This window comes from Pan troglodytes, chromosome 3, assembly GCF_028858775.2.
Source record: "Pan troglodytes isolate AG18354 chromosome 3, NHGRI_mPanTro3-v2.0_pri, whole genome shotgun sequence".
In the NCBI taxonomy this organism is placed as follows: domain Eukaryota; kingdom Metazoa; phylum Chordata; class Mammalia; order Primates; family Hominidae; genus Pan; species Pan troglodytes.
In genome coordinates this window covers 10,128,753-10,154,856 of record NC_072401.2, presented here as the reverse complement: position 1 = coordinate 10,154,856, position 26,104 = coordinate 10,128,753, and the positions used below count along the sequence as shown (strand labels likewise).

Sequence of the window (26,104 nt, the reverse complement as noted above, 5' to 3'; positions counted from 1 at the left end):
TTTACAGACAGGGAAACTGAGGCCAAAGAAGGTTAACAGACCTCATGTCTAAGACTGCAGAATGGGTGAGTCAGGATTTGAACCCACACCCACGTTTTCACTTTGTGCAGGAAGGGTATCTGGGCTGTGAAGGGGAGGAGGGTGCCCTTCTCATACCAGCAAATAGCTCCGGTGGCCCTGGGTGGACCCCTTGGCCATCAGGGTCTCCGCCAGCACCTCGTACAGCTTGTCCAAAGGCTCCGTGTGGACAGCCTCGTGCTGGGGGCAGACAGAGTAAGAGCTTGTTTGCTTTCCTTCTAATCTGTAAAAATGTACAGATGATTTTCACCAAGCTTGGAGGGGAGATTTGGGATGGAATCGTGTAATACCGGCCAGCTGGCATATAAAATATTCACTTCGTTGGTCATGGTGGTGTGTGCTGAATAGTCCCAGCTACTCTAGAGGCTGACATGGGAGGACTACTTGAGCCCAGGAGTTTGAGGACAGCCCGGGCAACAGAGATCTTGTCTCTAAAAAAATAATTCACTTGGTAGGGAAACCTGGATGGGAGGGCCTTCAACAAGAGGTGTTGAGAGGGTAGGGTTAGGTGTAGTCTAGTGCAGGAGACAAGGATTCCGTGAGAGCTGCCACATAACCATGACAGAGAGGAGGAAAACAAAAGGTGCTTTTAAGTGAGCCCAGGCAGAACTGTGAGGGCGGCCCATGCTGCAGGCTGTGGCTGTCAGCAGGCTGCTTCTCCACAGCTGGCCCCGTCCTAAGATTCACAGGGCAGCAGCAGGGTACACTGGGTGACTGCTGCCCTCTCTTGGTGGCACAGGGCAGACCTGCTGGTGACCACAGATGCACCCTTTTGGGGAGGACTAGGGAGAAAGCAGGTATTGGAAAAGCAGGGGATTGTTTATTTGCTAAAAGTGTGGCCCTTTCACTCAGCAGGTCTGCTACTGCCTACTAAGGAATGGCCTCTCGACATCCTCATGTCAAACCCTGCATGTTCGGGCCCATCTTTAAAATCCATCCTAGGCCAGGTGCGGTGGCTCATGCCTGTAATCCCAGCACTTTGGGAGGCCAAGGCAGGCGGATCACCTGAGGTCAGGAGTTCGAGACCAGCCTGGCCAACATGGTGAAACTCTGTCTCTACTAAAAATACAAAAACTAGCCAGGCATGGTGGTGTGTGCCTGTAGTCCCAGCTTCTTAGGAGGCTAGGCACGAGAATTGCTTGAACCAAGGAGGCAGAGGTTTCAGTGAGCCGAGATTGTGCCACGATAATCCAGCCTGGGCAACACAGTGAGACTCTGTCTCAAAAAAATAAATAAATAAGTAAAAAATAAAATCCATCCTATATCAGTCAGGAAAGAGCTCATTCCAGCAGGATCAATGCGGAGAATTCACCAGAGGAACTAGTTCCAAAGGTATGGCAAGAGGAAAAACTTCCAACAGGGGCCCGTGGGGCAACCCAGAGACGGAAAAGAGCAGGAAACTCCAAACCCTTTGGCGGGCAGGACAGAGGGTGTGGGTGAGGGTTCCAGTGCTGTGGGCTGGGCCAGCCTGGTAGGAATGAGAATCCATATGCTAGGAGCTGGGGCCCCAGAGAAGCAGCTGCTGCGGAAACCCCAGGAGGCAGAGTGAGGGAGAGACGCTGGCCTCCCCTTCTTCCCGCCCTGCACTGTTTCCCATGGGTCACACACAGCTGCAGCCAGTTGCCTGGGGAGGCCCCTGCCATGCTGGGGTTTGCAAAGCAGGGCCAGGGCCTGGGAAGGACGGGGGCTCCAGCATGCAGGTGGCTATGCTGTCCGGCTACTGGGTGGACACTGCCCATAACTGACCTTTTTGATGAGTTCTGAGAGAAAGCACCGGGCATACTTGACTGACGGCGGGTGCTTCACACACACAGGATGCTTCACAGTCTATGGCAAAGGACAGAACATTGGTTGCTCGAGAGCCCATCTTAAGTCTCCTATGAGCTTCAAGCCAACACAGCAGAGGGCAAACTCCAGGCTACCCAATCCCTCAGCAAAGATGTAGATGGACACAACATTCTGGCCCCACGCATCTGAAGTTTGTCTTAAGATATAAGCCGTTTCCTAAAAATGCTTCCACTGCAGTGGCACAGGCTATGGCAGCATTTCTAATGCCCATTCTGAGCAGGAACACAGGGCATGTGGGCCCAAACCACCTCCCTCCCAGGGGAGCCTGTGTGAACCAGGGTTTGCAGGAAGGACAGTTGTCAACTGTCTGGCTCTATGGAAGAGGCGGGAAGGCCCACTCGGCAACTGCTCTCTTGGAGCATGTGTCCCTGGGGACAGGACGGAGGGGAGGTGACACTCCAACTAAAGCCAAGAGAAGCCAAGTGCAGGACGAGCAAGTTCCAGGCAGTGGGAACAGCCGGTGCAAGCTCTGAGGTGGCCACAGCCTGGCACTTGGAAATGAGGGCAGAGGGAATTGTGCAGCAGGAGTGGGGACGGTGGGAAAACAAGAGCCTGGAGGGAGAGGGAGGAGATGGTCCGCAGTGCCTGCTGGCTGGGAGGGATGCAGATTCTGCCCAAGGGCAGCAAAGTACCCCACGCAATATACAGGCTCTTCACGCTGGTGCTGGTTTTTCATTTTTTCTGACACAGAGTCTCGCTCTGTTGCCCAGGCTGGAGTGCAGTGGCCCGGTCTTGGCTCACTGCAGCCTCCACCTCCCAGGTTCAAGCAATTCTCCTGCCTCAGCCTCCCGAGTAACTGGGACTATAGGCGTGCACCACCACGCCCAGCTATTTTTTGTATTTTTAGTAGAGATGGGTTTTTGCTATGTTGGCTAGGCCGGTCTTGAACTCCTGACCTTAGGTGTTCCATCCACCTCAGCTTTCCAAAGTCCTGAGATTACAGGTGTGAGCCAGTGCATCCAGCCTTTTGCTGGATTTTAAAGCAGCTCTCCCTACATTTCATGCTTCACCACCTACGAGAGTGAGGCTCAGGGTGAAACTCAGAGTAGGGTGCGAGATAACTTCAGGTATCTCCATGCTTGAAGCCCTGTCCTACTGTATTGCCCCGAAAGTCTTCCCTGCTGTGGCTGCATCTTTTCCACGTGGATAATCTTGGTTCACCTCTAGCACAGGAATTCTTCACCGGGGCTCCTAGGATGGGCTGGGTGGGTGGGGGTGGAGGATGTCTGCCTCCCCTGAGTTTGTATAGAAAACGTATTCTTCTGGTGCACTTCTTTCTGGGAGGGAGTCTGTTGCTTTGTCTTTTCTGAAGGGCTCATGGCCCTTTGAAGGTGAAGACCCAGGATGCAGGGTGATCTGCACTTGGCCCTCAAGGCCAAGGTCAGGCTGTGGCTGGGCCGGGTGGTGATCCTGCCTCTCACCTGCATGCAGATGCACTTGAGTGCAAACCCCACCCTGGGCAAAGCAAGGGCCCATTTAGGTCTAGAATAGACAGGAGTGGGCAGGACAGGCCTCATAAATGCAAAAAAGAAAGTCTCTGAGCATCTACCAAATGCTAGAAGCTGTTTTGCACCTGTCATCTCTGTTTCTGCTGTGGATGGTTTAAAAAACATTCCCTAGATTCCCCCCTCTTATGCAGATTTTTGTATATACTGATGTCTTTGTCTAAGTCTTAGATAGAAAACAAAAGTGCTGGAGCTGTCGGAGGTGCTGACACACACCTGCAGTGCTGACTCAATGGTTTTGTTCTTTGAACAGGGGTGTTTTTAAAGGGTACAAGCACACCTGTGGTTCTTCTCTCAGGTCTTCCGGAGAGATTCAGGAGGCAGGGTCATGAGTCCCAGGGACTCTGGGACTCTTACCTTCTGCAAAATATCCCGCAGAAGCTCAGAATCTGATGAGTTTCTTAACTTTGCTTCTAAGCTCTGTGTGGAGGGAAGAGAGAGAAATCTCAAGGGTGCATTCACAGGAACATTAAACATGCAATAGAATGTGTTGGCAAAGCGCTATGTGATCTCTCCTTGGGGACGTGGAGCCAGTTGGAAGTGGAAGCCACAGCAGCTGAAAGCCTGACCTTCAAATGTCGCAGGTGCACCTGGATGAGTCACAGGAAGAAGGCTAGAAGACTGACTCTTGGCCACATTAGTCTTGGCTACTTAGCTGCCACCCAGGTCATGGGCCAGCTCCCTGGTTGCACTGGTCAGCCAGGAATTACCAGGGCAGCCATTGCACCAAGGTTTGATGGGCTTGCCATCTGAGTTTAAGTGGAAATGCAGAATGTGCCCATACCAGCCTGGGTTACATTGTCCTCTTACAGGGGCCTCAAGCCCAGCAGCGAGCTTTGGCTCCCGAGTTAGGCAGACTGTCTCGGCTGGTATGTGACACGGGGCAAGGCACTTCATTGCTTCAGAGCTCCTTCCATGCCGTAAAAGGCCCTACAAGACCTGGTCCTAATCCCTCTCTCTGGCCTGTTCTCCTTCACCTCTTGCCCACCCTGCTCACTCCACTCCAGCCACACTGGCTGCCTTGCTGTTGTTCCTCAACCACAGCTGGCTTGTTTCCACCACAGGGACTTTGCATATCCTGTTCCCCAAGCCCTTCCCATGGCTAGCTGCTTCACCACTCAGGCCCCAGTTCAAATGCCACCTCTTTGGGGAAGGCTTCCCTGATTCCCCGACTTTGGTGACTCTTCTCCCCAGTTGCTCCATTCACCATTTCCCTGTTTTATTGGCTTTAAAGCTACTCTCATCTGGTCTTTTCTTGTTTATTCATTTATTTGTTTATTCTCTGGCTCTCCCATGAAAGCAGAGCCTCATCTGTCATGGGTACTGCTGATCCATGGTGCCTGGCTCACGGAAGGCATTTATTAAACATTTTCAGACCGAATAAAAACAGTAGCTAACACCGACATGCATTTACCATGAGCCAGGCACTGATCCACAGGCTTTTGTACTCAACTCTGACAACAACCCTAAGAGGTAGCTATCATTATATCCCCCATTTTATTAAGAAGAAAACAATAGCACAGAGAAGGGCTCAGGAGGCGGGGCCAGGGCGGGGCGTTGACTATGTCGTAGCACGTGACCAGGCGGTGCTCGGACTCTGGGAGGCAGAGCTTAGGGCGGGCCGATGTGGGGAGGGGCCCAGGGTCCGGGAGGCGGGTCCGAGTCTGGGCTGCGGGCTGCGCTCAGGAGGCGGGCCCTGGGGTATGGCCAGGCGCTGCTCGGGCCCTGGGAGGCGGAGCTTAGGGAGGCGCCAGTGTCGGGAGGAACCCAGGGACTGGGAGGTGGGTCGGGGCTGGGCTCAGGGGCCGAGAGGGAGCTGGGCTTGGGGCGGGGCCGAGACGGAGCGAGGGGTCCAGGGTGTGGGAAAGGGGGAGGGGTTTGAGGCGGGGATCGGAGTGTGGCTCACGTTCGGGAGGCGTTACCTGCGGAGGGTTTGAGGCAGGCCCAGGAGCAAGGCCATGGTCGGCCGAGGCGGGGCCAGGGGCGGGCCCTAGGAGCCGGAGCTTTGGGCGGGGCCGAGTCCGGGTTTGGGGCCCGGGAGGCGGGGCCGGTTAGGGCAAGGGTCCCTGGGATCGTCGAGTCAGGCCTTGGGCCAAAGTAGACCCTCTTGCAGTTCCTCCGCCTTCAGGAAGGTCTTTTTGGCAGGGGCCTTATGGGTGCGCGCTTCGGTCCTGGAGGCCTTATCCTAGCCGCTTCTCCATCAGCGCCACCCGTCTGGGGCCCGACAGGAGGGAGCTTTCCCTCTGTCCCCCAGCCTTTGGACTGTCACCAAACAAGCCATTCGTTCACCAAATACTTACTAAGCGCCTACCATGCGCCTGGCAAGGCAGATGTAACAGTGAGAAAAACTAGGTGTGGTCCAGGCCCTCCAGGGTCTCTGGGGCTCGTGGAAGAAGTGGACATTGAAGTACTTATCATATAAATGAATATAAAAGTACAATAGCAATATCTGCCATGAAGGTGAGCAGACAGAGCTAGCGGGGCTTCCAGGAGGAGTTTTGATCTTGCAGGGACAGGAAGGGTTAGCTCCTGCGGGGTGGGATTAGTGGTGGTGGTGATATAGACTTGGGGACAGAGTGGAAAACAACAAAAATATAATTATTTTAGTTCAAAGTTATTGTGTCTTGAGTTGAAAAGCAGGGCAGTTAGCAACACAGTTCAGATTTCAGTACTGCCCCTGAAATCTGAACTGTGTTCAAAGTCTAAAACGTTTACCTTAGCAAATGCCTCATACAACTCCATTTGGAAGAGTCCTGAGAGCTAATTTGTTAAGTATACTTGCAGAAGGTAGATGAGGAGACAGATTAAATCTTATTACCTCTTTCAGATGAGAGGCACTTGAGCCCTGCTCAGCTATGAGAATAAGAGAGGGGAATTAATTCTAATTGAATACACTTGTTCTCTCATAGCTGTTGTTCCCCACCAGAACCAAATGAGCGCAAGATCTGACAAAGAAAAAAAAGGTTCATCTTTTATTCTCCCAAACACTTTCATTTAAATCAAGAGGGTGGGATGTGGTTATTGCTGTGCTTTTAGACAGAATCAACGGTTTCTGGGTCTGAGATATTGCATATACCCTCTCAGTCCCTGTATCCTGAGATGGAGTCACCTGAGAATCCACAGCAAGTCCTAACCAGGGATGGGTCTGCGTGGTTAAGGAAGGTTGGCTTCAGAACTGGGCCAGGGGCACTGCTTTGCTTTTGCTGTTTTGATCAGCTCTCTGCCTGCAGGAGACAAGGAAAACCAATGGGAACAGGTTAGTTACACTCATAAATCCTGGGCTTATTTTACTAACTCACATAATAGCTATTAATTGCCTTTCTTCCAAGGAGCAAAAGGGTATATACGGTCAATGCCATAGTAAGTAACACTGTATTATGTTATACTAAAATATTAATAAATCTAGGTTTGTTCAGTCTTTCCTGATTCCATAGATTGGAAGCGGATTGAGGAAGGACGCTAGCGGACCACAGAGCTGAGCCATGCACACAGAAGAAACCTTTTTTTTTTTTTTTTTTTTTTTTTTGTGAGACGGAGTTTCGCTCTCTTGTTGCCCAGGCTGGAGTGCAATGGCACGATCTCGGCTCACTGCAACCTCCACCTCCCGGGTTCAAGTGATTCTCCTGCCTCAGCCTCCTGAGTAGCTGGGATTACAGGCGTGAGCCACCATGCCGGGCCATTTTTGTATTTTTAGTAGAGACAGTGTTTTAACATGTTGGCCAGGCTGGTCTCAAATTCCTGACTTCAGGTGATCTGCCCGCCTCTGCCTCCCAAAGTGCTGGGATTACAGGCGTGAGCCACCGCGCCCGGTCAGAAGAAATCTTTATCTTGGTGTGCGGGCTCTGATGAGGGACAAATGTCATCTATCTTGGACCTGAATCTGGAAGGATCAAGGAACTGAAGGGAATTTTTTGTTTCAGACAGTCTCCCTCTGTTGCCAGGCTGGAGTGCAGCGGCACGATCTCGGCTCACTGCAACCTCTGCCTCCCGGGCTCAAGCGATTCTCCTGCCTCAGCCTCCTGAGTAGCTGGAACTACAGGCACGCATCACCACGCCCAGTTAATTTTTGTATTTTTAGTAGAGACAGGTTTTCACCATGTTGGCCAGGATTGTCTCAATTTCTTGACCTCATGATCCATCTGTCTTGGCCTCCCAAAGGGCTGGGATTACAGGCGTGAGCCACCATGCCCGGCCTCACTGAAGGGATTTTTTTAATGTCACGTGGCTCTCACAGGTGCGGTGTGTTCGGGTGCAAGTGAAGATTAGGACTGATGCTTAAAACCAAACGTAAAATTCCAGGTGGTGTTGCTATGGGAAGAAGCATTAGGACAATCTGAGTGGTTTCAGTTGCAAGTGTGTGTGTATGTGCAAGAACTACAGTCAAGATTCAACTTCTGGCTTTGAGGGTCTCTTTAATAACAGTAATAGCAACCTAAGGCAGTTTAACAGTATGGAATGATTGCCTTTTAGAAATTAAGCTATGGGCATGGAAGTTCAATCAGTACACTGAAGTTTTTCCTTTATCTCTCCTATGGTTAATGGTTTCTGCAGAAAAGGACCAATCGATTTCTTTCTAAAATGTTGCTTCAGGGTGTAGAGACCTTTATAGGTCCTGTTTCAACTTACAGAAAATTTTTATAGTTCAAATATAAATTACGTTCAATGTGGACTTTGTAATAGGATTTAAGGTTAAGTAAAGTTTCCACTTTCCTTAGGCTGTTTGCAGTGCCCAGCAGGCCCCATGATATCGAGATGGAAGTTATGTTAAAGGAGGAGATTGGTCAGGGATGGGCAGAATAAGGAATATGGGCAGCTCAGGCTAATGATACAATGATTGAGATGTAGAAAGAGGGCCAGGCATGGGATAACGCCTGTAATCTCAGTGCTTTTGGAGGCCAAGGCAAGAGGATCGCTTGAGGTCAGAAGACCAGCCTGGTCAACAGAGTGAGACCTAATCTGTACCAAAAAAAAAAAAAAAAAAAAAAAATTAGTTGGGCATGGTCGTGTGCACCTGTAGTCTCAGCCACTTGGAAGGCTGAGGTCAGGGGATCCCTTGAGCCTAGGAGTTTGAGGCTGCAGTGAGCTATAATCACATAACTGTACTCCAGCCTGGGTGATAGGGTGAGGCCCTGACTAAAAAAAAAACTAACTCAGGGAAAAAATTGGAAATCTTAATCCTCAGTACCCAGGAATGTGACCTTATTTGGAAAAAGGGTATTTGTAGATGTAATCAAGTAACGATGAGTCATACTGGATTGGGGGCTGCTGTTGGGGGGACAGATGCAATGACTGGTGCCCTTATAAAAGAAGAGAATGAGGGCCGGGCATGGTGGCTCATGCCTGTAATCTCAGCACACTTTGGGAGGGTGAGGTGGGTGGATCACTTGAGGTCAGGAGTTCGAGACCAGCCTGGCCAACATGGTGAAACTCCATCTCTACTAAAAATACAAAATTAGCACTGCGTGGTGGCGGGCGCCTGTAATCTCAGCTACCCAGGAGGCTGAGGCAGGAGAATCACTTGAACCTAGGAGGCAGAGGTTGCAGTGAGCCAAGATTGTGCCACTGCACTTCAGCCTGGGTGACAGAGGGAAACTCCATTTCAAAAAAATAAAATAAAGAGGAGAATGTCAGGTGAAGACAGAGACACAGGGAGAAGGCAGCCATGTGATGAGGGAGGAGAGATTAGAGCGATGCATCTACAAGGAACACCAAGCATTGCCGGCGGCCACCAGAAGCCAGAATAGGCGAGGAAGTATTCTCTCTTACATGTTTCAGAGGAAGCGAAGCCCGGCCGACACCCTGATTTTGGACTTCTAGCATCCAGGCCTGAGAGACAATACATTTCTGTTGTTTTCAGCCACATGTGGGGCCCTCGTTGTTGTTGTGGTTTTTTTTTTTTTGGAGATGGAGTTTCACTCTTGTGCCCCAGGCTGGAGTGCAATGGCAAGACCTCGACTCTCTACAACCACCTCCTCCCAGGTTCAAGAAATTCTCCTGCCTCAGCCTCCTGAGTAGCTGGGATTACAGGCATGTGCCATCTTGTCCAGCTAATTTTTGTATTTTTAGTAGAGATGGGGTTTCACCATGTTGGCCGGGCTGGTCTCAAAATCCTGACCTCAAGTGATCCGCCCGCCTCAGCATCCCAAAGTGCTGGGATTACAGGCATGAGCCCCCACGCCTGGCCTTGTGGTTTTTTTTTTAGACAAGATCCCTCTGTGTCATCCAGGCTGGAGTGCAGTGGTACAATCTCAGCTCCTGCAGCCTCGACCTCCCTGGGCTCAGGTAATTTTCCCTTCTCAGCCTCCAAGTAGCTGGGACTACACGCTTGGTTAATTTTTGTATTTTCTGTAGAGATGGGGTCTTGCTATGTTGCCCAGGCTGGTCTCAAACTCCTTGGGCTCAAGCCATCTGCCTGCCTTGGCCTCCCAAAGTGCTAGGATTACAGGCATGAGCCACTATCCCTGGCCACCCTTGTTAAAAAATAAAGAATTTCAAGATGGTGATGGCAGATTATTAAACCACAGTGGGGACTCTTCTGTGTCCCTGTGGGACTGTCCAGGTTGCAAACCCATGAAGCTGGCCCTGGCTGCTGGGTTCTTGGAGTGCTGGACCTCCTGTGGCATGTGGCAAGGAGTTGTCATGGGTTATCATATGAGTGATCAACTACAGGAGACCCAAAGACCACTCAGTCCTTTTTCCGACGAATGGCTGTGTATGTCACACTAGCAACAAACAGAACCGCAAGAGCTCCTGTGACAATGCTGAACCCGATCACTGCACCTTGCAGGGCAGATACCATCTGTACCTCCGCTCCTGTTAAGAAACCAGAGGGTTTTTAATTGCCTGATTATGAAGAGGTTGTTCTGGTTGCTCCTGGTTCCCTGGGAAGTTTCCCATCTAGTCGCCAGTGAGTATTCATTATGGAAATGAAATGTACATTTAACCCAAGAAAATGCTCACTCTAGAGAAATCTCATAGGGCAAGTCATTGAAAGCCGATTTACTAAATGACCTTTTCGCTAAATGACCCATTTGCCTAATGAACAATTTGCCAAGTGATCAATTTGCTGAAAGCCAATTCACTGAAAATCTGTTTGTGGGATGTCCTGCTTATCAGTAACTGACAGTCAGACGCAGCTTATCCCAGGCTCCCAATGGGATGTGGGACAGGGGAGGGGCTACAAAATAGTTGTAGCAAAACTCCAAAACTTAAAAAGCAGAAAAATCCTCCGTAATTTGGTGAATTAGTCATTCATTTAATTAGTTTTCTACAAAAGGGACTGCTTCCTGTATGTTCGAAAGGAGATCATGGGCAGTGGCTTAGAAGAAGAGAAAGGATGTGTATCACCCCTGCCCTCCCCTCTTTTCCTTTTTTTTTTTTTTTTTTTTTTAGAGGCAGGAATTGGAGTCCCGTAGCACAATCATAGCACACTGCAGCCTCAAACTCCTGGGTTCCAGCAATCCTCCCGCCTCAGCCTCCCAGTAGCTGGGACTACAGGCATGTGACACTACACCCAGCTAATTTTTTGTAGAGACAGGGTCTCACTATGGTGCCCAGGCTGGTCTCAATCTCCTGGCCCCAAGTGATCCTCCTACCTCATCCTCCCAAAGTCCTGGGATTACAAGTATCAGCCACTGTGCCCAGCCCCTTACTCCTTTTTGCATGTAATTGCTTTAAGCGCTCATTAGATCACTGGACAGTATCCAAGTCTTTCCTGGCAAAAGGAAAGATAGCCAGTGTTTGTAAACAACCCACAAAAGAAGGCAACAGCAAATTCTGAGATGATTTTATTCTTCCTTTGTATCACCCAGATTGAAGGAGTTTGAAGTCTTGAGAATTTGCAGTCTCATTTCAGACTCTCCCCTCTCCTTTTTTCAGCATCGAGGGAACAGCAGGGTTTTGCTCCTCCCCTATGAACAGCTTTCTGTGCTATTGAAGGAGGGCTGATTTCCGTATCTGGAAGGGGCATCTTGGGGGCAGACTGTACACAGTGATTTCCTGAGGACCGGAAGGATTACAGCCTGACTTTATAGAGCGCCTTCCCTTTGCCTAAAAGACACTATGTAAAATGTTACCAGCAGGTCGAGGGATTCCCTACCTCCCCTGCTATCTGTTTGGAGCTATTGGCATCTTGTTCCTGGGGCTCCAAAGCTGCTGGGAAACAGGATTGTTGTGCTTGAATTCCCTCCTCCCCACCATGAGACCCCTTTTTGATTCTTTTCTATCTCAGGACAGAGCAGACTATGCTGACAGTTTTCTGGCAGCTGCTTTTGTGTCTCACCTGGCTGCTGGACATAGGAGTTCACGAGCATTTCCTGGGTGACTGCCAGGGAGATGTTGTGGGTTTGGGGGTGACTCCCAGGAGCTTACACATGAATGGGTAGATGTGGATGCCGTTAAAAGGCTCGGCCAAGCGATTCCTCTTGAAATCTGGCCCGAAAGCTCTGAATATGGTCTCATATCCATGAGGACATTATCAAAGCCACGGCTGCCTTTGTTGAAACACATTATAATTCTCTGAAAAATAATAACAATAAAAAAGCCATTTTAGGTTCCAATCCGCTGAAAGAAAACTGTCCCTTAGTTAATGTCATGCTTGTTGAATCCATGAAGTCTTTGAGAATTTAAACTACAAGGACACTGCTCTCGGTGGTGGTGGAGAGAATACCAAGGATTTAAAGGTCTTTAAGAAAGAGAATGTAGAAAGCGTACCCATTGGAAACAGCAAGATGATGATAATCGTTCTGACAGTAATAATAAGCTCATATATAGAGAGCTTACTATGTATCATGAATTGTTCTGAATTCTTCATAAATATATGTTACCTCCTTTACCCTCATGGCAGCCCAGTAAAGGTGCCATTCCCCATTTTACAATTGGGGAAACTGAGTTACAGAGCTTTTCTGCACTGAGTCATCAGGAGCAAATGCTAGATCAGGTAATTGAACCCAAGCAATCTGGTTCCAGAGCCAAATAGATGTATTTTTTATGGTATAAATACATATACATATACTTTTAGGGGAAGGGTGGGGGTAGAATGGGATGAGGATTCTGGGTAATTGCATGGTAAATGCCAAATACCTTTCTTGTCTGTCCCTCTTTTCAAATGATAAAGTAATGTCAATTGCAACACTTTTTTCTTTTTTTGAGACAAGGTCTAGCTGGAGTAGAGTGATGCAGTCATAGCCCACTGCAGCTTCAAATTCCTGGGCTCAAGCAATCCATCTACATCAGCTTCCCAAGTAGTTGGGACTACAGGCCCACACTACTATGCCCAGCTAATTATTTTAATTTTTGTAGAGATGGCAGGTGGTGGTGGGGGTGTCTTGCCATGTTGCCCAGGCTGGTCTCGAACTCTTGACCTCAAGTGAACCTCCTGCCTCAGCCCCACGAAGCTCTGGAATTACAGCCACTGTGGCTGGCTACAATACTATTTATTTATATTTTAGACCAACAGATATTCTAGCATATAAGAAATGTGATGCTGTCTGTACATTGAAGAGTTGGTCTAATATTTGGCCTGGTGCATACAGAAATTGCCTGTCTGCTCCGCTCTGGTTGAAGAAACCAGTCCGACTGTCTCTGAGGCTATGGAGCGGTCCATCAAGAATGAAAGCCCTCTGCCAGGCACGTTTCCTCACACCTGTAATACCAGCATTTTGGGAGGCCAAGGCAGGTGGATCATTTGAAGTGAGGAGTTCGACACCAGCATGGCCAACATGGTGAAACCCCGTCTCTACAAGAAATAGAAAAATTAGCTGGGCCTGGTGATGCGTGCCTGTAATCCCAGCTACTCAGGAGGCTGAGGCAGGAGAATCACTTGAACCTGGGAGGCAGAGGTTGCAGTGGGGAGCTGAGATCACACCACTGCATTCCAGCCTGGGCGACAGAGTGACACTCTCTCAAGAAAAAAAAAAAATGAATGAATGTCCTCATGATGGCCTCAAGCACATTGGTCCCTGAAGAGAGTCAAGGAAGGCCCACTTTACTCTGCACTGCAAAGCAGGCAGGTGGACAGGATGAGAAGTGGATTCAGTGAGAGGCATTGACTCAAAGGATTTTCTGGCTAATGGTCGGTTCAGCAGAATATTAAACTGAGCACAGCATCCTGTTCCCTCAAACCATCTGGTTGGTCAGTGGGGAATGTTCTTGTCTCGTTAAATGTCCTCATGCTACTGTCAAGATACCCTGTTACAAAACGTCATAAACCAGGTTTATGGGAGTGGGATTGATGTGCAGTAATCACAGTGTTCCGGGCCACTTGAGGGATAAAATATACCTTAGGTGATAAACTGTTGTATTTTAATGTGAATATTTCCACCAACATTCAACAGTAACCCCATGAGTTTTCTCATACCTGTTACACTCTGGAGTTGCAGCAAGCTAACATGAAGCAAGTTGTAAACATAATGATCGCATTTGGCTCCTATTCACAGCAAGCGTTCTTCAAGCTGTACCTGGGGCAGTCTTCCCTCACATGAGGTTTATAGCATCATTTATTTATTTAATTAATTATTTATTTTTTGAGACGGAGTTTCGCTCTGTTGCCCAGGCTGGAGTGCAATGGTGCGATCTTGGCTCACTGCAACCTCTGCCCCCCCGGGGTTCAAGCGACTCTCCTGCCTCAGTCTCCCGAGTAGCTGGGATTATAGGCACCTGCTACCACGCCTGGCTAATTTTTGTATTTTTAGTAGAGACGGGGTTTCACCATGTTGACCGGGCTGGTCTCAAACTCCTGACTTCAGGTGATCCACCCGCCTCAGCCTCCCAAAGTGTTGGGATTACTGGCGTGAGCCACAGCGCCTGGCTATAGCATCATTTAAACTTTGTTTCTGCCATGAATTGTTAGTTGGTAGTTAACAAAAAATAGACCACCTCATTTATGTCTCACAGTTAGCATTGGTTTTTGTGTTTTCTTTAGGCTTGTTTTTTAATTGTTTTCAAAATTGTGAAACAGGGTCTTGTTCTGTTGCTGAGGCCAGAGTGCAGTGACACAATCTTGGCTCACTGCAGCCTCAACCTCCTGGGCTCAAGCAATCCTCCCACTTTAGCCTCCTGAGTAGCTGGGACTACAAACAAAAGCCACCACCGCTGGCTAATTTTTAATTTTAATTTTTATTTTTTGAAATGGAGTTTTGCTCTGTCTCCCAGCAGGTTGGAGTGCAGTGGCGTAATCTCGGCTCTCTGCAACCTCCACCTCTCGGGTTCAAGCGATTCTTCTGCCTCAGCCTCGGCACCCACCACCATGCCTGGCTAATTTTTAAAAAGTATTTTTAGTAGCAACAGGGTTTCACCATGTTGGCGAGTCTGGTCTTGAACTCCTGACCTCAAGTGATCCACCTACCTCAGCCTCCCAAAGTGCTGGGATTACAGGCATGAGCCACCATGCCAAGCCTAATTTTTAAATTTTTTGTAGAGACCAGGTTTTGCCATGTTGTCTAGGCTGGTCTTGAACTCCTGGGCTCAAGTGATCCTCCTGCCTTGGCCTCTCAAAGTGCTGGGATTACGGGCATGGCCCTTATATCTGGCCCTTAAAGCTACTTTTTAATAACAGCTTTATTGAAAGATAATTCACATACCACACAATTTTCCCATTTAAAGTGTACAATTTGGCCGGGCATGGTGGCTCACACTTGTAATCCCAGCACTTTGGGAGGCTGAGGTGGGAGGATCGCTTGAACCCAAGAGTTTGAGATGAGCCCGAGCAACATGGCAAAACCCTGTCTCGACCAAAAATACAAAAAAATTAGCTGAGCATGCTGGTGTGTGTCTGTAGTCCCAGCTACTCAGGAGGCCAAAGTGGGAGGATGGTTTGAGCCTGGGAGGTGGAGGGTGCAGTGAGTTGAGACTGTACCACTGCACTCCAGCCTGGGCAACAGAGCCAGACCCTGTCTCTAAATAAATAAATAAAGTGCATAATTCAGTGGTTTTTAATATATTCACAGAGTTGTGCAGCCATCATCACCATCAATTTTAGAAATTTTAATTACCCCAGAAGAAACCCTGTATCCATTAGCAGTCACCCCTTATTTCCCCCCGATTATCCCCACCCCTGGCTCCTGGCAACCATTAATCTACTTTCTGTTTCTTTGGATTTTCATATTCTGGGCATATATATATACACACACACACACACACACACAGAGAGAGAGAGAGAGAGAGAGAGAGAGAGAGAGAGAGAGAGAGAGAGAATCATCTCATATTTGTCTGGCTTCTCTCACTTAGCCTAATGGTTTCAAGGTGTATCCAGGTTGTAGCATGAATCAGCCCTTCATTCCATATTTTGGCTGATTAATGTTCCATCACACAGGTAGACTGTACTTGTTTGCCCTTTCATCTGTTGTTGTTGCCACCTTTTGACAATTATGAATAATTTTGCTATGAGCATCTGTGTGTGTCTTTGTATGAACAGGCTTGCATATTTTTTGATATGGGCAAATGAGAACCAGTGGCGGGGGGCTTCTGTGGTGACTTTTTAGGTGATCTTTGTGTACTCTGTATAGTGATTGGCCACTCAGGCTTGGGGGCAGCACTTAACCTTACATTTCTTTCTTTTTTTTAAGATAGGGTCTCTCTCTCTGCCACCCAGGCCAGAGTGCAGTTGACGAAGGGCAGGGGAGCCCCGAAATGGAGCATAGAGTGTCTGGAACTGGTGGGTTCTTGGTCTCACTGACTTCAAGAATGAAGCCACGGACCCTCGCGGTGAGTGTCACAGTTCTTAAAGGCGGCGTGTCCGGAGTTTGTTCCTTCTGATGCTCGGATGTGTTCAGAGTTTCTTCCTTCTGGTGGGTTGGTGGTCTCGCTGGCTTCAGGAGTGAAGCTGCAGACCTTCGCAGTGACTGTTACAGCTCATAAACGCAGTGTGGACCCAAAGAGTGAGCAGCAGAAAGATTTATTGCAAAGAGCAAAAGAACAAAGCTTCCACAGTGTGGAAAGGGACCCCAGTGGGTTGCCACTGCTGGCTGGGGCAGCCTGCTTTTATTCCCTTATACGGCCCCACCCACATCCTGCTGATTGGTCCATTTTACAGAGAGCCGATTGGTCTGTTTTACAGAGAGCTGATTGGTCTGTTTTGACAGGGTGCTGATTGGTGCATTTACAATCCCTGAGCTAGACACAAAAGTTCTCCAAGTCCCTACTAGATTAGCTAGATACAGAGTGTCGACTGGTGCATTCACAAACCCTGAGCTAGACACAGGGTGCTGATTGGTGTGTTTACAAACCATGAGCTAGATACAGTGTGCCGATTGGTGTATTTACAATCCCTTAGCTAGACATAAAGGTTCTCAAAGTCCCCAACAGACTCAGGAGCCCAGCTGGCCTCACCAAGTGGATCCCACATGGGGGCCGCAGGTGGAGCTGCCTGCCAGTCCTGTGCCCTGCACTGGCACTCCTCAGCCCTTGGGTGGTCAATGGGACTGGGCGCCCTGGAGCAGGGGGCGGTGCTCACGGGAGAGGCTCGGCACTCATCGGGGAGGCTCAGGCCACACAGGAGCACATGGCGGGTTGGGGGGAGCCTCAGGCATGGCGGGCTGCATGTCCCGAGCCCTGCCTTGCAGGGAAGCAGCTAAAGCCCGGCGAGAAATTGAGCAAAGCAGCTGCTCGCCCAGGTGCTAAGCCCCTCACTGCCCGGGTCCAGCGGGGCCAACGGGCCACTCCGAGTGCAGGGCCCAGTGAGCCCATGCCTACCCAGAACTCGCGCTGGCCCACAAGCGCCGTGCCCAGCCCCAGTTCCTGCCCGCGCCTCTCCCTCTGCACCTCCCCGCAAGCTGAGGGAGCCGGCTCCATCCTCGGCCAGCCCAGGAAGGGGCTCCCATAGTGCAGTGGCGGGCTGAAGGGCTCCTCAAGTGCCGCCAAAGTGGGAGCCCAGGCAGAGGAGGCGCCGAGAGTGAGCTTGAGGGCTGCCAGCATGCTGTCACCTCTCAAAAGTACGTGAGGGTTCTTGTCTTTACCCAGGAAAGAATTCAAGGGCAAGCCAGAGGTATAGAAGAAGACAGCTTTATTGAAGACGCAGCATTATAGCCCTGCGACTGCTCCTGTAGGGCAGGGCTACCCTGGAGGCAGAGAACAGCGGCAGAGAGTTTGCAATCACATTTATACCCACTTTTAATTGCATGCAGATTAAAGGGCAGTTTATGCAGGAATTTCTAGAAAATGGGTAGTAACTTTTGAGTCATTGGGTCATTGCCATGGAAAGGGGCAGTAACTCCTGGGTGTTGCCTTGGCAATAGTAAACTCACATGGCACACTGGTGGGCATGTCTGATGGAAAGCTGCTTCTGCCCCAGCCCTGTTTTAGCTAATCCTCAATTTGGTCTGGTGTCCAAGCCTTGCCTGTGGAGTCAAGTCCTGCCTCCTATCTCACAGTGGCGTGATCATGGCTCACTGCAGACTCAACACCCCCGGGCTCAAGCAGTTCTCCCACCTCAGCCTACTGAGTTGCTGGGACCACAGGCACGTGCCACGACGCCCAGCTACTTTTTTTGCATTTTTTGTAGAGGTGGTGTTTCACTGTGTTGCCTAGACTGGTCTCAAACTCCTGGGCTCAAGCAGTCTACCTAAGTTAGCCTTCCAAAGTGCTGGGATTACATGTGTGAGCCACTGCACCCAGCCCAACCTTACATTTTTAATCTCAAGTCACTTCTCTCTAGGTTTTGATTTCTTCTTTAAAATGGTGGAACTAAGATAATCTATTTTATAGGGCTGTTGGGAAGACAAAAATGAAAGAACTTATATTCAATGTTTAGTGAAGAGCTATGCACAGTTTTGAATAATGAAGTTGGTGTTTATTTTTTATTATTTGTTTATTTATTTTTTAGAGGCGGGTTCTTGCTCTGTTGCTCAAGCTGGAGTGCAGTGGTGCAATCACAGCTTAGTGCAGCCTTGACCTCCTGGGCTCAAGAAATCCTGCCACCTCAGCCTCCTGAGTAGCTGGGACTACAGGCATGCATCGCCATGTCTGGCTATTTATTTATTTGTTTGTTTTTTGTAGAGATGGGTCTCCCTATGTTGCCCGGGCTGGTCTTGAACTCCTGGCCTTAAGCAATCCTCCTGTCTTGGCCTCCCCAAACACTGAGATTACAGGTGTGAACCACCATGGCCAGCCTTATTTTTATTTTTAAATCAGCCTTGTCAAGTTGAATTGGTCATTAATCTTGTATAATGGTAATTTGGGACAGCATTGGTTGGGCGGGGGGTGGGGAACATTTAGGACCCTGTGGGCTACAACTCGTAGTGTGTGCACTTATTTTATTTTGTTTTGTTTTGTTTTGTTTTATTATGTTATATTATATTATATTTTTTTGAGACAGGGTCTCACTCTGTTGCCCAGACTGGAGTGCAGTAGCATGATCTTGGCTCACTGCAACCTCTGCCTCCCAGGTTCAAGCGATTCTCCTGCCTCAGCCTCCAGAGTAGCTGGAACTACAGATGCGCGCCACCACGCCCGGCTAATTTTTGTATTTTTAGTAGAGATGGGGTTTCACCATGTTGGCCAGGCTGGTCTCAAACTCCTGACCTCAGGTGATACACCTGCCTCAGCCTCCCGAAGTGCTGCGATTATAGGCGTGAGCCACCGTGCCCGGCTGTGCACTTATGTTTGATTTTTGCAGAACCACCCTTCTCTAATGGTTGTCTCCTAGATCCAAGGTGACTTTATTCATTTTAGAATGAACTTACCCCATTGATACTGTAACCAGAGTTGGCATACATCACAATTGGCAGGACCTGGTCATGTTTAGCGAGATGGAAATGCTCTGGAAACTCCTCCTTCTTGAAGATGTGGAGGTGAGGGTACGCATTCTTCAGTGCCTGGTAAAGGGTTTCCTCTTGCCCCAATTTGGGTAGGGGCATCACAAAGCCACCGTAGCCCACAATATCAAACTTGACCAAGTTCCTGAACTTGATGTAGTTGGACAAGGGATCTTGTTGACATTGGGTCTCTTCTTCACGGTGGTCATCCCATGGTCTCATGTGATGATGATGCTGAGGTGCTCTGCAGGCTGTGCTTCTCAGTGGCTCCCACCAGATACCCGATGGTCCTGTCGATTTGCTGAATCATCAACTTCCTGTTCTCTGCCTCTGGCCCGAATCGATGTCCCACGTTATCTGGCTCTCTGTAGCACAGAGTCACAAAGTCAAAGTCTTCCTAGGTGAACCAGTTTATGACAGTATCGATGTTCCCCTCTGCTCTGTCTCGTTGCTGTTTGGGTGAGTGTAGGACTCCACCAGGGACCGCTTGACAGCCTCACCCTCGTATTTAGCACCTCCCCTGGAATAGTGGAATGGTGCCTCTTTGTTCCTCTGCAAGTACAAGAAGAAAATTCCATCAGGGCTATTTCTCATACCTTTCTCACAATCAGCAAAGCTCGAGTTGTCTACATCTGTGCCCCAGTCCAAAGGCATAGGAAATATGTGATCTTTGGAGTCAGACAGGGTGGAGTTAGATTCTGGGCTTCCCGAGGATCTCATAGCATCTACAACATTGTTAGTTACAAGATGTGCTATTATGTTATGGGCTACTAAGCAGAAAAATGCTGCCAAGGAGACCGTGACATTCCAGTGATTGTAAGGTGTATTCCAACTTCAGACATGGCAAAATGAAAAATAATTCCTTAGAATAGAGGGAGAGGGTAATTTCTGAGTTGGTGGTGGTGAATTTGTGCATGTGTGTTTTTTATATATATACATATATATACACACACATATATACACGTATACATGTATATATACACACATATATACATATACTTGTATATATGTGTGTATATATACATATATACGTATACATGTATATATGTGTGTATATATACATATATATATACATGTATATATGTGTGTATATATATACATATATATGTATATATAGTGGTGCAGTAGTACAATCATAGCTCATAGCACCCTTGAACTCCTGGGCTTAAGTGACTCTGCCACCTCAGCCTCTTGAGTAGCTGGGGCCACAGGCATGTGCCACCATACCTATTTTTTTTTTTGAGACACAGTCTCACTCTGTCACCTAGGTTGGAGTGCAGTGGTGCAATCTCAGCTCACTGCAACCTCTGACTCCTGGGTTAAAGCAGTTCTCGTGCCTCAGCCTCCCAAGTAGATGGGATTATTGACATGTGCCACTATGCCCAGCTAAGTTTTGTATTTTTAGTTGAGATAGAATTTTGTCGTGTTGGCCAGGATGGTTTTGAATCCCTGGGCTGAAGTGATCCACTTGCCTTGGCCTCCCAAACTGCTGGGATCACCTGTGTGAGCCACCGTGCCTAGCCCTAATTTAAAAAAAAAAAAAAATATTTGTAGAGATGAGGTCTCACTAATTTTCCCAGTCTGGTCGTGAACTCCTGGGTTCAAGTAATTCTCCTGCCTCAGCCTCTCAAAGTGCTGGGATTACAGGCATGAGGCACCGTGCCCGGCTGGTGGTGAGTTTTAAAATCTCCCAGTGCCTCAGTGTCTCAGTGTTTCTACGTGTAGAATGCCAAAAAGTAGATGGCATCTTTGTGAGGATTAAGCAGGCTAGCTTTTTATTTTTTTATTTTTATTTTTTTATTTTGAGACAGAATTTCTCTCTTGTCACCCAGGCTGGAGTGCAATGGCATGATCTTGGCTCAATGCAACCTCCGCCTCCTGGATCCAAGTGGTTCTCCTGCCTCAGTCTCCCAAGTAGCTGGGATTACAAAGCCAGCTAGCTTTAAGATACAGTGTTGGGCATCACATTTTGGCACAGAGCAGGCACTCTTTTCTTTGCCCCCAGGTGGGACTAAGCCACCACAAGCCTTCCCTGGTGTGTGCAGTGGGTGATGAATGCTTGCCTGCTCAGCACCCACTCCCTGGTGGGCTGGGTCACATTACTCTGACTCCCCCTTGAGCTTCAGTCCACGCCTGGTTCAAGATGTATTGACTCAACCCGAGGATCCAGAGGTGGGATGTAGCTCTGGCCTGGCCAGAGGACTGAGGATGCTGAATGCCATGGCTACAGCAACTGGTCAGCTTTGGGCTCATGTCCTAGTCAGAGCCAATGAGATGTAATGTTGGGATATCTGCTGGGCTGTTGGGAAGGGGAAAGGCTGCCCTGCTCATCCCCATTCCTGATGCTGAGGGATCTGAGAAAATCACTTGTAAAATTTGGGGGTGTCTGGAAAAAGGGGGACTGATGTCTCTTTCTCTCTACAGACATCTGATCAGCTACAGAGCTTGACTAACCTACCCAGAGGCAGAATGATATGGTGGTTAAAAGTGGGCTCTGGGACGAGATTTTGCCACTGTACTCCAGCCTGGACGACAGAGTGAGACTCCATCTCAAAAAAAAAAAAAAAAAAAAAAAAAAAAAAAGTATGCTCTGGGCTGGGTGCGGGGGCTCACGACTTTAATCCCAGCACTTTGGGAGGCTGAGGCAGGAGGATCGCTTGAAGTCAGGAGTTTGAGATCAGACCCTATCTCTAGAAAAATGTTTTTTAAAAATTAGCTGTGTTGGTGGGGAATGCCTCTAGTCCCAGCTACTCGGGAGCCTGAGGCGGGAAGATTGCTGGAGCTTGGGAGTTCAAGGCTGCAGTGAGCTATGATCAGGCCACTGCACTCCAGTTTGAGGGACAGAGAGAGACCCCATCTCTCTGAACAACAAAAATGTGTGCTCTGGTGCCACACTGCCTGGTTAGATCCTTTGTCCACCACTTAGATGCATGTTATATTAATGCTCTCCTCAGTTTCCTTGTCTGTAACTTGGGGATGGTAATGCTGCCCCAAGAAGTGGTTATGGGGACTAAATGCATGTGGGCATATTGGTAAGTATTCAACAAGCTTGATTTTTCCTGGAGAGAGAGAAAGAGCATGTAGTGAGTTGACATGGTCAGGTGCATTGGGACAAGGATTATTTCCTCTGGCTTCTGCCTCCTGGGAGATACTAAGAAGGGATCTGAAATGTGTCTGCAGACCCCAGAGTTGGGGACTACAGAGGAAAATTGAGATCAGGGACCCCAGTCTGGCAGAAATGTGTGCAGCATGGGGCATTGTGTTCCTTCCATCAGAGGCATGGGGTGTGTTGCAGACAGTCATGAAATGTGACTGAATCTTGCAAGGGACCCGCGGTCCTAGGGTTGCCACTTGAGACAAAGACCATTGTCAGTGGAACCTGGTGACCTTCACCCTTCTGTGTCAGGCTGCAGACAGCAAGAGATGGCAGCAGATTACACCCAACAGGAAAAGGTCCATTGCCATCCCACAGGTTGCCATAGGAGGAGATGACATCTCTCCCTCTCCTCCTCCAGCAGTGTCAGCTGGGGAAGAGGTGGGTGGGTGTGCACAAAAGAGTAGACCACAGACTATGCTCCTTCTCCTCCAGTCTGCTGGGACCCCCAGAGAGTCTGCAGCCCTTGACCAGGGACCGGCTGACACAGGAGAACAAAACAGCTTAGGCTGGGATAACATAGTGGTGCAGTTCATCCTCTGGCACTCCCTGTGAGATCAGACTGGAGCCAGTCTCCAGCTGAGACCACATCTCACTTAGCTCCTGCCCTGCCATATCCTGTTTTCCTTACTCCTATCTCCTGAGAGTTCTTCCTGAATAAATTACATGCACTCAATCCCTGCCTCAGGCTCTGCTTTTAGGGAACTTGAGCTAAGACAGAAATCTTAGTACTAAATACTTTGCAAGGCCTCAGAAGCTCTGCTATCCATAGGCAGGTGAGATATTACCTTCCCTACTGCCTGTCAGTCATAGTCTATGATGCGATTCAGCTTTATGGAAGTGCTTCTCTAAAGAACTTCCCCCAATTTAAGATGACCTTAATTTGCTCACTTGTTTACTGTCCATTTAGCTGCTCTAAAATATGAGCTCCAAATCAGGGGCCATGTCTGGTTGGTTACCCATTTCCTGGGACCTAGAACAGGCCTAGCTCAGAGCAGGTGCTCACTATTGATGGAATGCATGTTGAAACAATGCATGAATCTCATCTCCTTTTGTGGGTGAAAAACTCATCCTATTCTCACCCTGATTAACTTTCTTTCTTTCTTTTTTTTTTTTTTTCAAAGTGGAGCCGTGATCTGTCACCCAGGCTGGAGTGCAATGGTGTGATCTCTGCTCGCTGCAACCTCTGCCTTCTGGAGTAAAGCAATTCTCCTGCCTCAGCCTCTCGGGTAGCTGGGATTACAGGTGCATGCCACCACGCTCGGCTAATTTTTTGTATTTTTAATAGAGACAGGGTTTCACCATGTTGGCCAGGCTGGTCTCGAACTCCTGACCTCGTGATCTGCCCCCTTTGGCCTCCCAAAGTCCTGGGATTACAGGCATGAGACACCATACCCAGCCACTCTTGATTAACTTAATGGAAATATTTACAGGGATTCTTTCTCTTTTGGGTTCTAGGGTCTTATCTGTAACCTCTGCAGGTAATACATTTTCCTTCTTGATGATAGCATTTCTATGGTTGCTTTCACTTGCAAATCCTCTAATACTTATTTATTCCATTTCTGATTGGCATTAGACATAATTCTCAACTTTTAGTGACAGCACTTTGTTTAACTTACATATAAATCGACTTTGCCTTGAAATGTGACATTGACTAGAAGGATGAAACTTCTAACATGCAGTAGAACACAGTTTGACTGGCTAATTTATTATTTAGAAGAAGCTAATATTGCCATTATGAGGGACTTAGGTAGCTCTGAAGAACCAGTTGTATTTCTAATGTTTGCAATGTTAAATCACAGATATTGCCAACGTGAAATAGTTTCCATATGCTGTGTTCTTAATACACACCTTTTCCAAAGATATTCCTAGCTGTAGTCTTAGGAAACTGTGATTTTTCTTATTTGGTCTCATAGGAATTTGGGGAGCTATGTGGGATCTCCATAAAACGAGCTCCAGAAAAACACGTGTGCACACACACACACACACACACACACTCACACACTCACACATGTACCACACCACACTTGACTCTGTTTATTTGGGACACTTGATTATCAGAAGTGCTATTTTCCACAAATACTTCTGAGAAATAATCTGAACACTTAATTGGATGCAAAAGAATGGGTATTTACTGTATATATATATTACTGTATATATACATACAGTATATATACAGTATATATATACAGTATATATAATATACAGTATATATACAGTATATATACAGTATAATATATATACTGTATATATATTATATAATATATATTATATATATTATATAATATATATAATATATATATTAAATATAATATATATAATATATATATAAAATAATCAGTGTTTCCAGCAGCAAAAGCAATTGGAAAATCGCTAGTTTTATTAGGTTCATTATTCTCCCTTAGCGTAGTGTGGCATCAGCATGGCTCTTATTCCTAAATTGCCTCTTTAAAACAAGGGCTGGTGCTTCTTACAGGCAATTCCTAACTCTTGGGTTTTGTAGAGGGTCCAAAACTCTTTGGAACCTATAATTCAAGGAAAGGCTCCACTTTGGTTTTGCATTTTGTGTGGTCTCTTTGGGTGACTGAATTTATGTCACAAGGTGCACATGTTTGGGGGAGGATCATGGACAGCCCATCGCTCTTGTGCTTTGGTAGGAAGTACGTGCCGTTAAGGGGAAGGACTTAGTTACTGATTCTAGGGAACAATTGGGTAGAAAGAGATGGACTCCCTGTATTTGAAATTCGAACTCAAGCTTGGCTCTAAGTGTTTCCTTGCTTTGCTGTGCTCCAGGGGAGTCACTGAGCAGAAGGAAGCGAGTTGCCTGAGATTCCTCAAAGCCCGCAGCCCTTTTGGAGGTTACATTGTTATTCTCAGAACCTTTATGATGCATCATAAAGACCTAGCTTAGACCAATATTAGGATGAGTTATCTTGCTATTAACATTCTTTTAGGTAGAAGTTGCTGGTCCCATCTTGCTCACAATCCTCCAAAGTTTGGAAGTTACTTTCCAGGAGACTTAGCTTGCACTGAGAGCTGCCCTCCCACCCTCTCTCCAAATTTCCTCTTGGGGGTAGCCTAACAAGGTGCTGTCACAGACACTTGCCAGCCACGATGACCCCATCCAGACCATCCCTCTGCTGTTTCACTCTTTGATACTCTGGAGCTCTCTGGGGAGGGGTGAGACCTGCTGTCTGGTTTGTACGGTTTGCCCAGGTCTTACAGTCATGGCTGGCTGCCTCTCTCTGAGAACTGGGACTCCTGAACTTGGTGAAATACCTCAGCCATCAATCATGTTAAATTATTGGGGACACTCGTTTAAAATCCGAGTCTGCTCCAGATGGACTCTCTCTCTTTCTGCCCAGACCGTGAGAGAGAGACCGTGAGAGACAGAGACCGTGCCCTGACCTGCTGGATGGTGGAGATGCTCGTGGGCTGTGAGCAACAGATGCAAAGGCTGCCGGGAATCCCATCTTTCCAGCATCATCTGCCAAGGCACATCAGTTCCTGGGTGTCTTGATGGGTTCTGGCAGCATTACTGTCATTGAAGGAAAACATTTTAGCCGTATTAAAGGTGAATGCAGCAATCCCCACACAGGCTGCCTGGAAGGGACGCGGGACAAGGGTAGATTTTCTCTGTGATGGACAGGAGGCAGGCGGCCCTCCCACAGCCCTGCCTGGCAATGCAGATGTGTTCCCAAAAGGCACTGGGGGTCAGCTGGAGTGCTGTGCCAAGGCGGGCCCCGGGCCGTGGGTTCGCTCTGATTGCA

General features: G+C 48.2%; 2 protein-coding genes and 1 long non-coding RNA gene across 5 annotated transcripts; 1 reads left to right on the top strand and 2 right to left on the bottom strand.

The window, feature by feature from the left end:
- Positions 1-126: 126 nt before the first annotated feature.
- LOC454371 (putative protein N-methyltransferase FAM86B2) lies at positions 127-5,413 on the bottom strand. 3 transcript variants are annotated; one of them, XR_010156456.1, is made up of 4 exons: positions 5,354-5,413; positions 3,648-3,851; positions 1,825-1,905; positions 246-258 (listed from the first exon to the last, which is right to left on the bottom strand). XR_010156456.1 is itself a non-coding variant. In XM_063809383.1 (3 exons), exons 1-3 carry the CDS (start codon positions 3,906-3,908, stop codon positions 151-153), a joined length of 309 nt encoding a protein of 102 aa, XP_063665453.1. In that variant the 5' UTR covers positions 3,909-4,057; the 3' UTR covers positions 127-150. The 3 variants fall into 3 exon arrangements, 1 of the variants encoding a protein (XP_063665453.1); XM_063809383.1 differs by lacking the exon at positions 5,354-5,413 and having other exon boundaries at positions 127-258; positions 3,789-4,057; XR_002943504.3 differs by lacking the exon at positions 246-258 and having other exon boundaries at positions 1,442-1,905.
- A 977-nt stretch (positions 5,414-6,390) lies between these two features.
- LOC112208937 (ectonucleotide pyrophosphatase/phosphodiesterase family member 7-like) lies at positions 6,391-25,831 on the bottom strand. Its single transcript, XM_024356023.3, has 4 exons — positions 25,743-25,831; positions 19,109-19,732; positions 11,713-11,948; positions 6,391-6,655 (listed from the first exon to the last, which is right to left on the bottom strand). The coding sequence occupies exons 2-4, from the start codon at positions 19,400-19,402 to the stop codon at positions 6,601-6,603; spliced, it is 585 nt and encodes a 194-aa protein (XP_024211791.2). The 5' UTR covers positions 19,403-19,732; positions 25,743-25,831; the 3' UTR covers positions 6,391-6,600.
- On the top strand, positions 6,599-25,789 carry LOC104005979 (uncharacterized). The gene is made up of 3 exons (XR_008547433.1): positions 6,599-6,687; positions 15,995-16,133; positions 25,700-25,789. It is a non-coding gene; the product is annotated as an uncharacterized LOC104005979 (long non-coding RNA).
- Positions 25,832-26,104: the final 273 nt, after the last annotated feature.

Coding starts and splice junctions, on each gene's coding strand:
- LOC454371 (XM_063809383.1), bottom strand. CDS start 3,908: ATGTTTAATGTTCCTGTGAATGCACCCTTGAGATTTCTCTCTCTTCCC. Junction 1,906..3,788: donor TGCGGGATATTTTGCAGAAG/GTAAGAGTCCCA, acceptor CCTTTGCCATAG/ACTGTGAAGCATCCTGTGTG. Junction 259..1,824: donor TCTCAGAACTCATCAAAAAG/GTCAGTTATGGG, acceptor GTCTGCCCCCAG/CACGAGGCTGTCCACACGGA.
- LOC112208937 (XM_024356023.3), bottom strand. CDS start 19,402: ATGAGACCATGGGATGACCACCGTGAAGAAGAGACCCAATGTCAACAA. Junction 11,949..19,108: donor CTGGTTACAGTATCAATGGG/GTAAGTTCATTC, acceptor ATTATTTTTCAG/AGAATTATAATGTGTTTCAA. Junction 6,656..11,712: donor CTCCTATGTCCAGCAGCCAG/GTGAGACACAAA, acceptor TGTCTCCTGCAG/GCAGAGAGCTGATCAAAACA.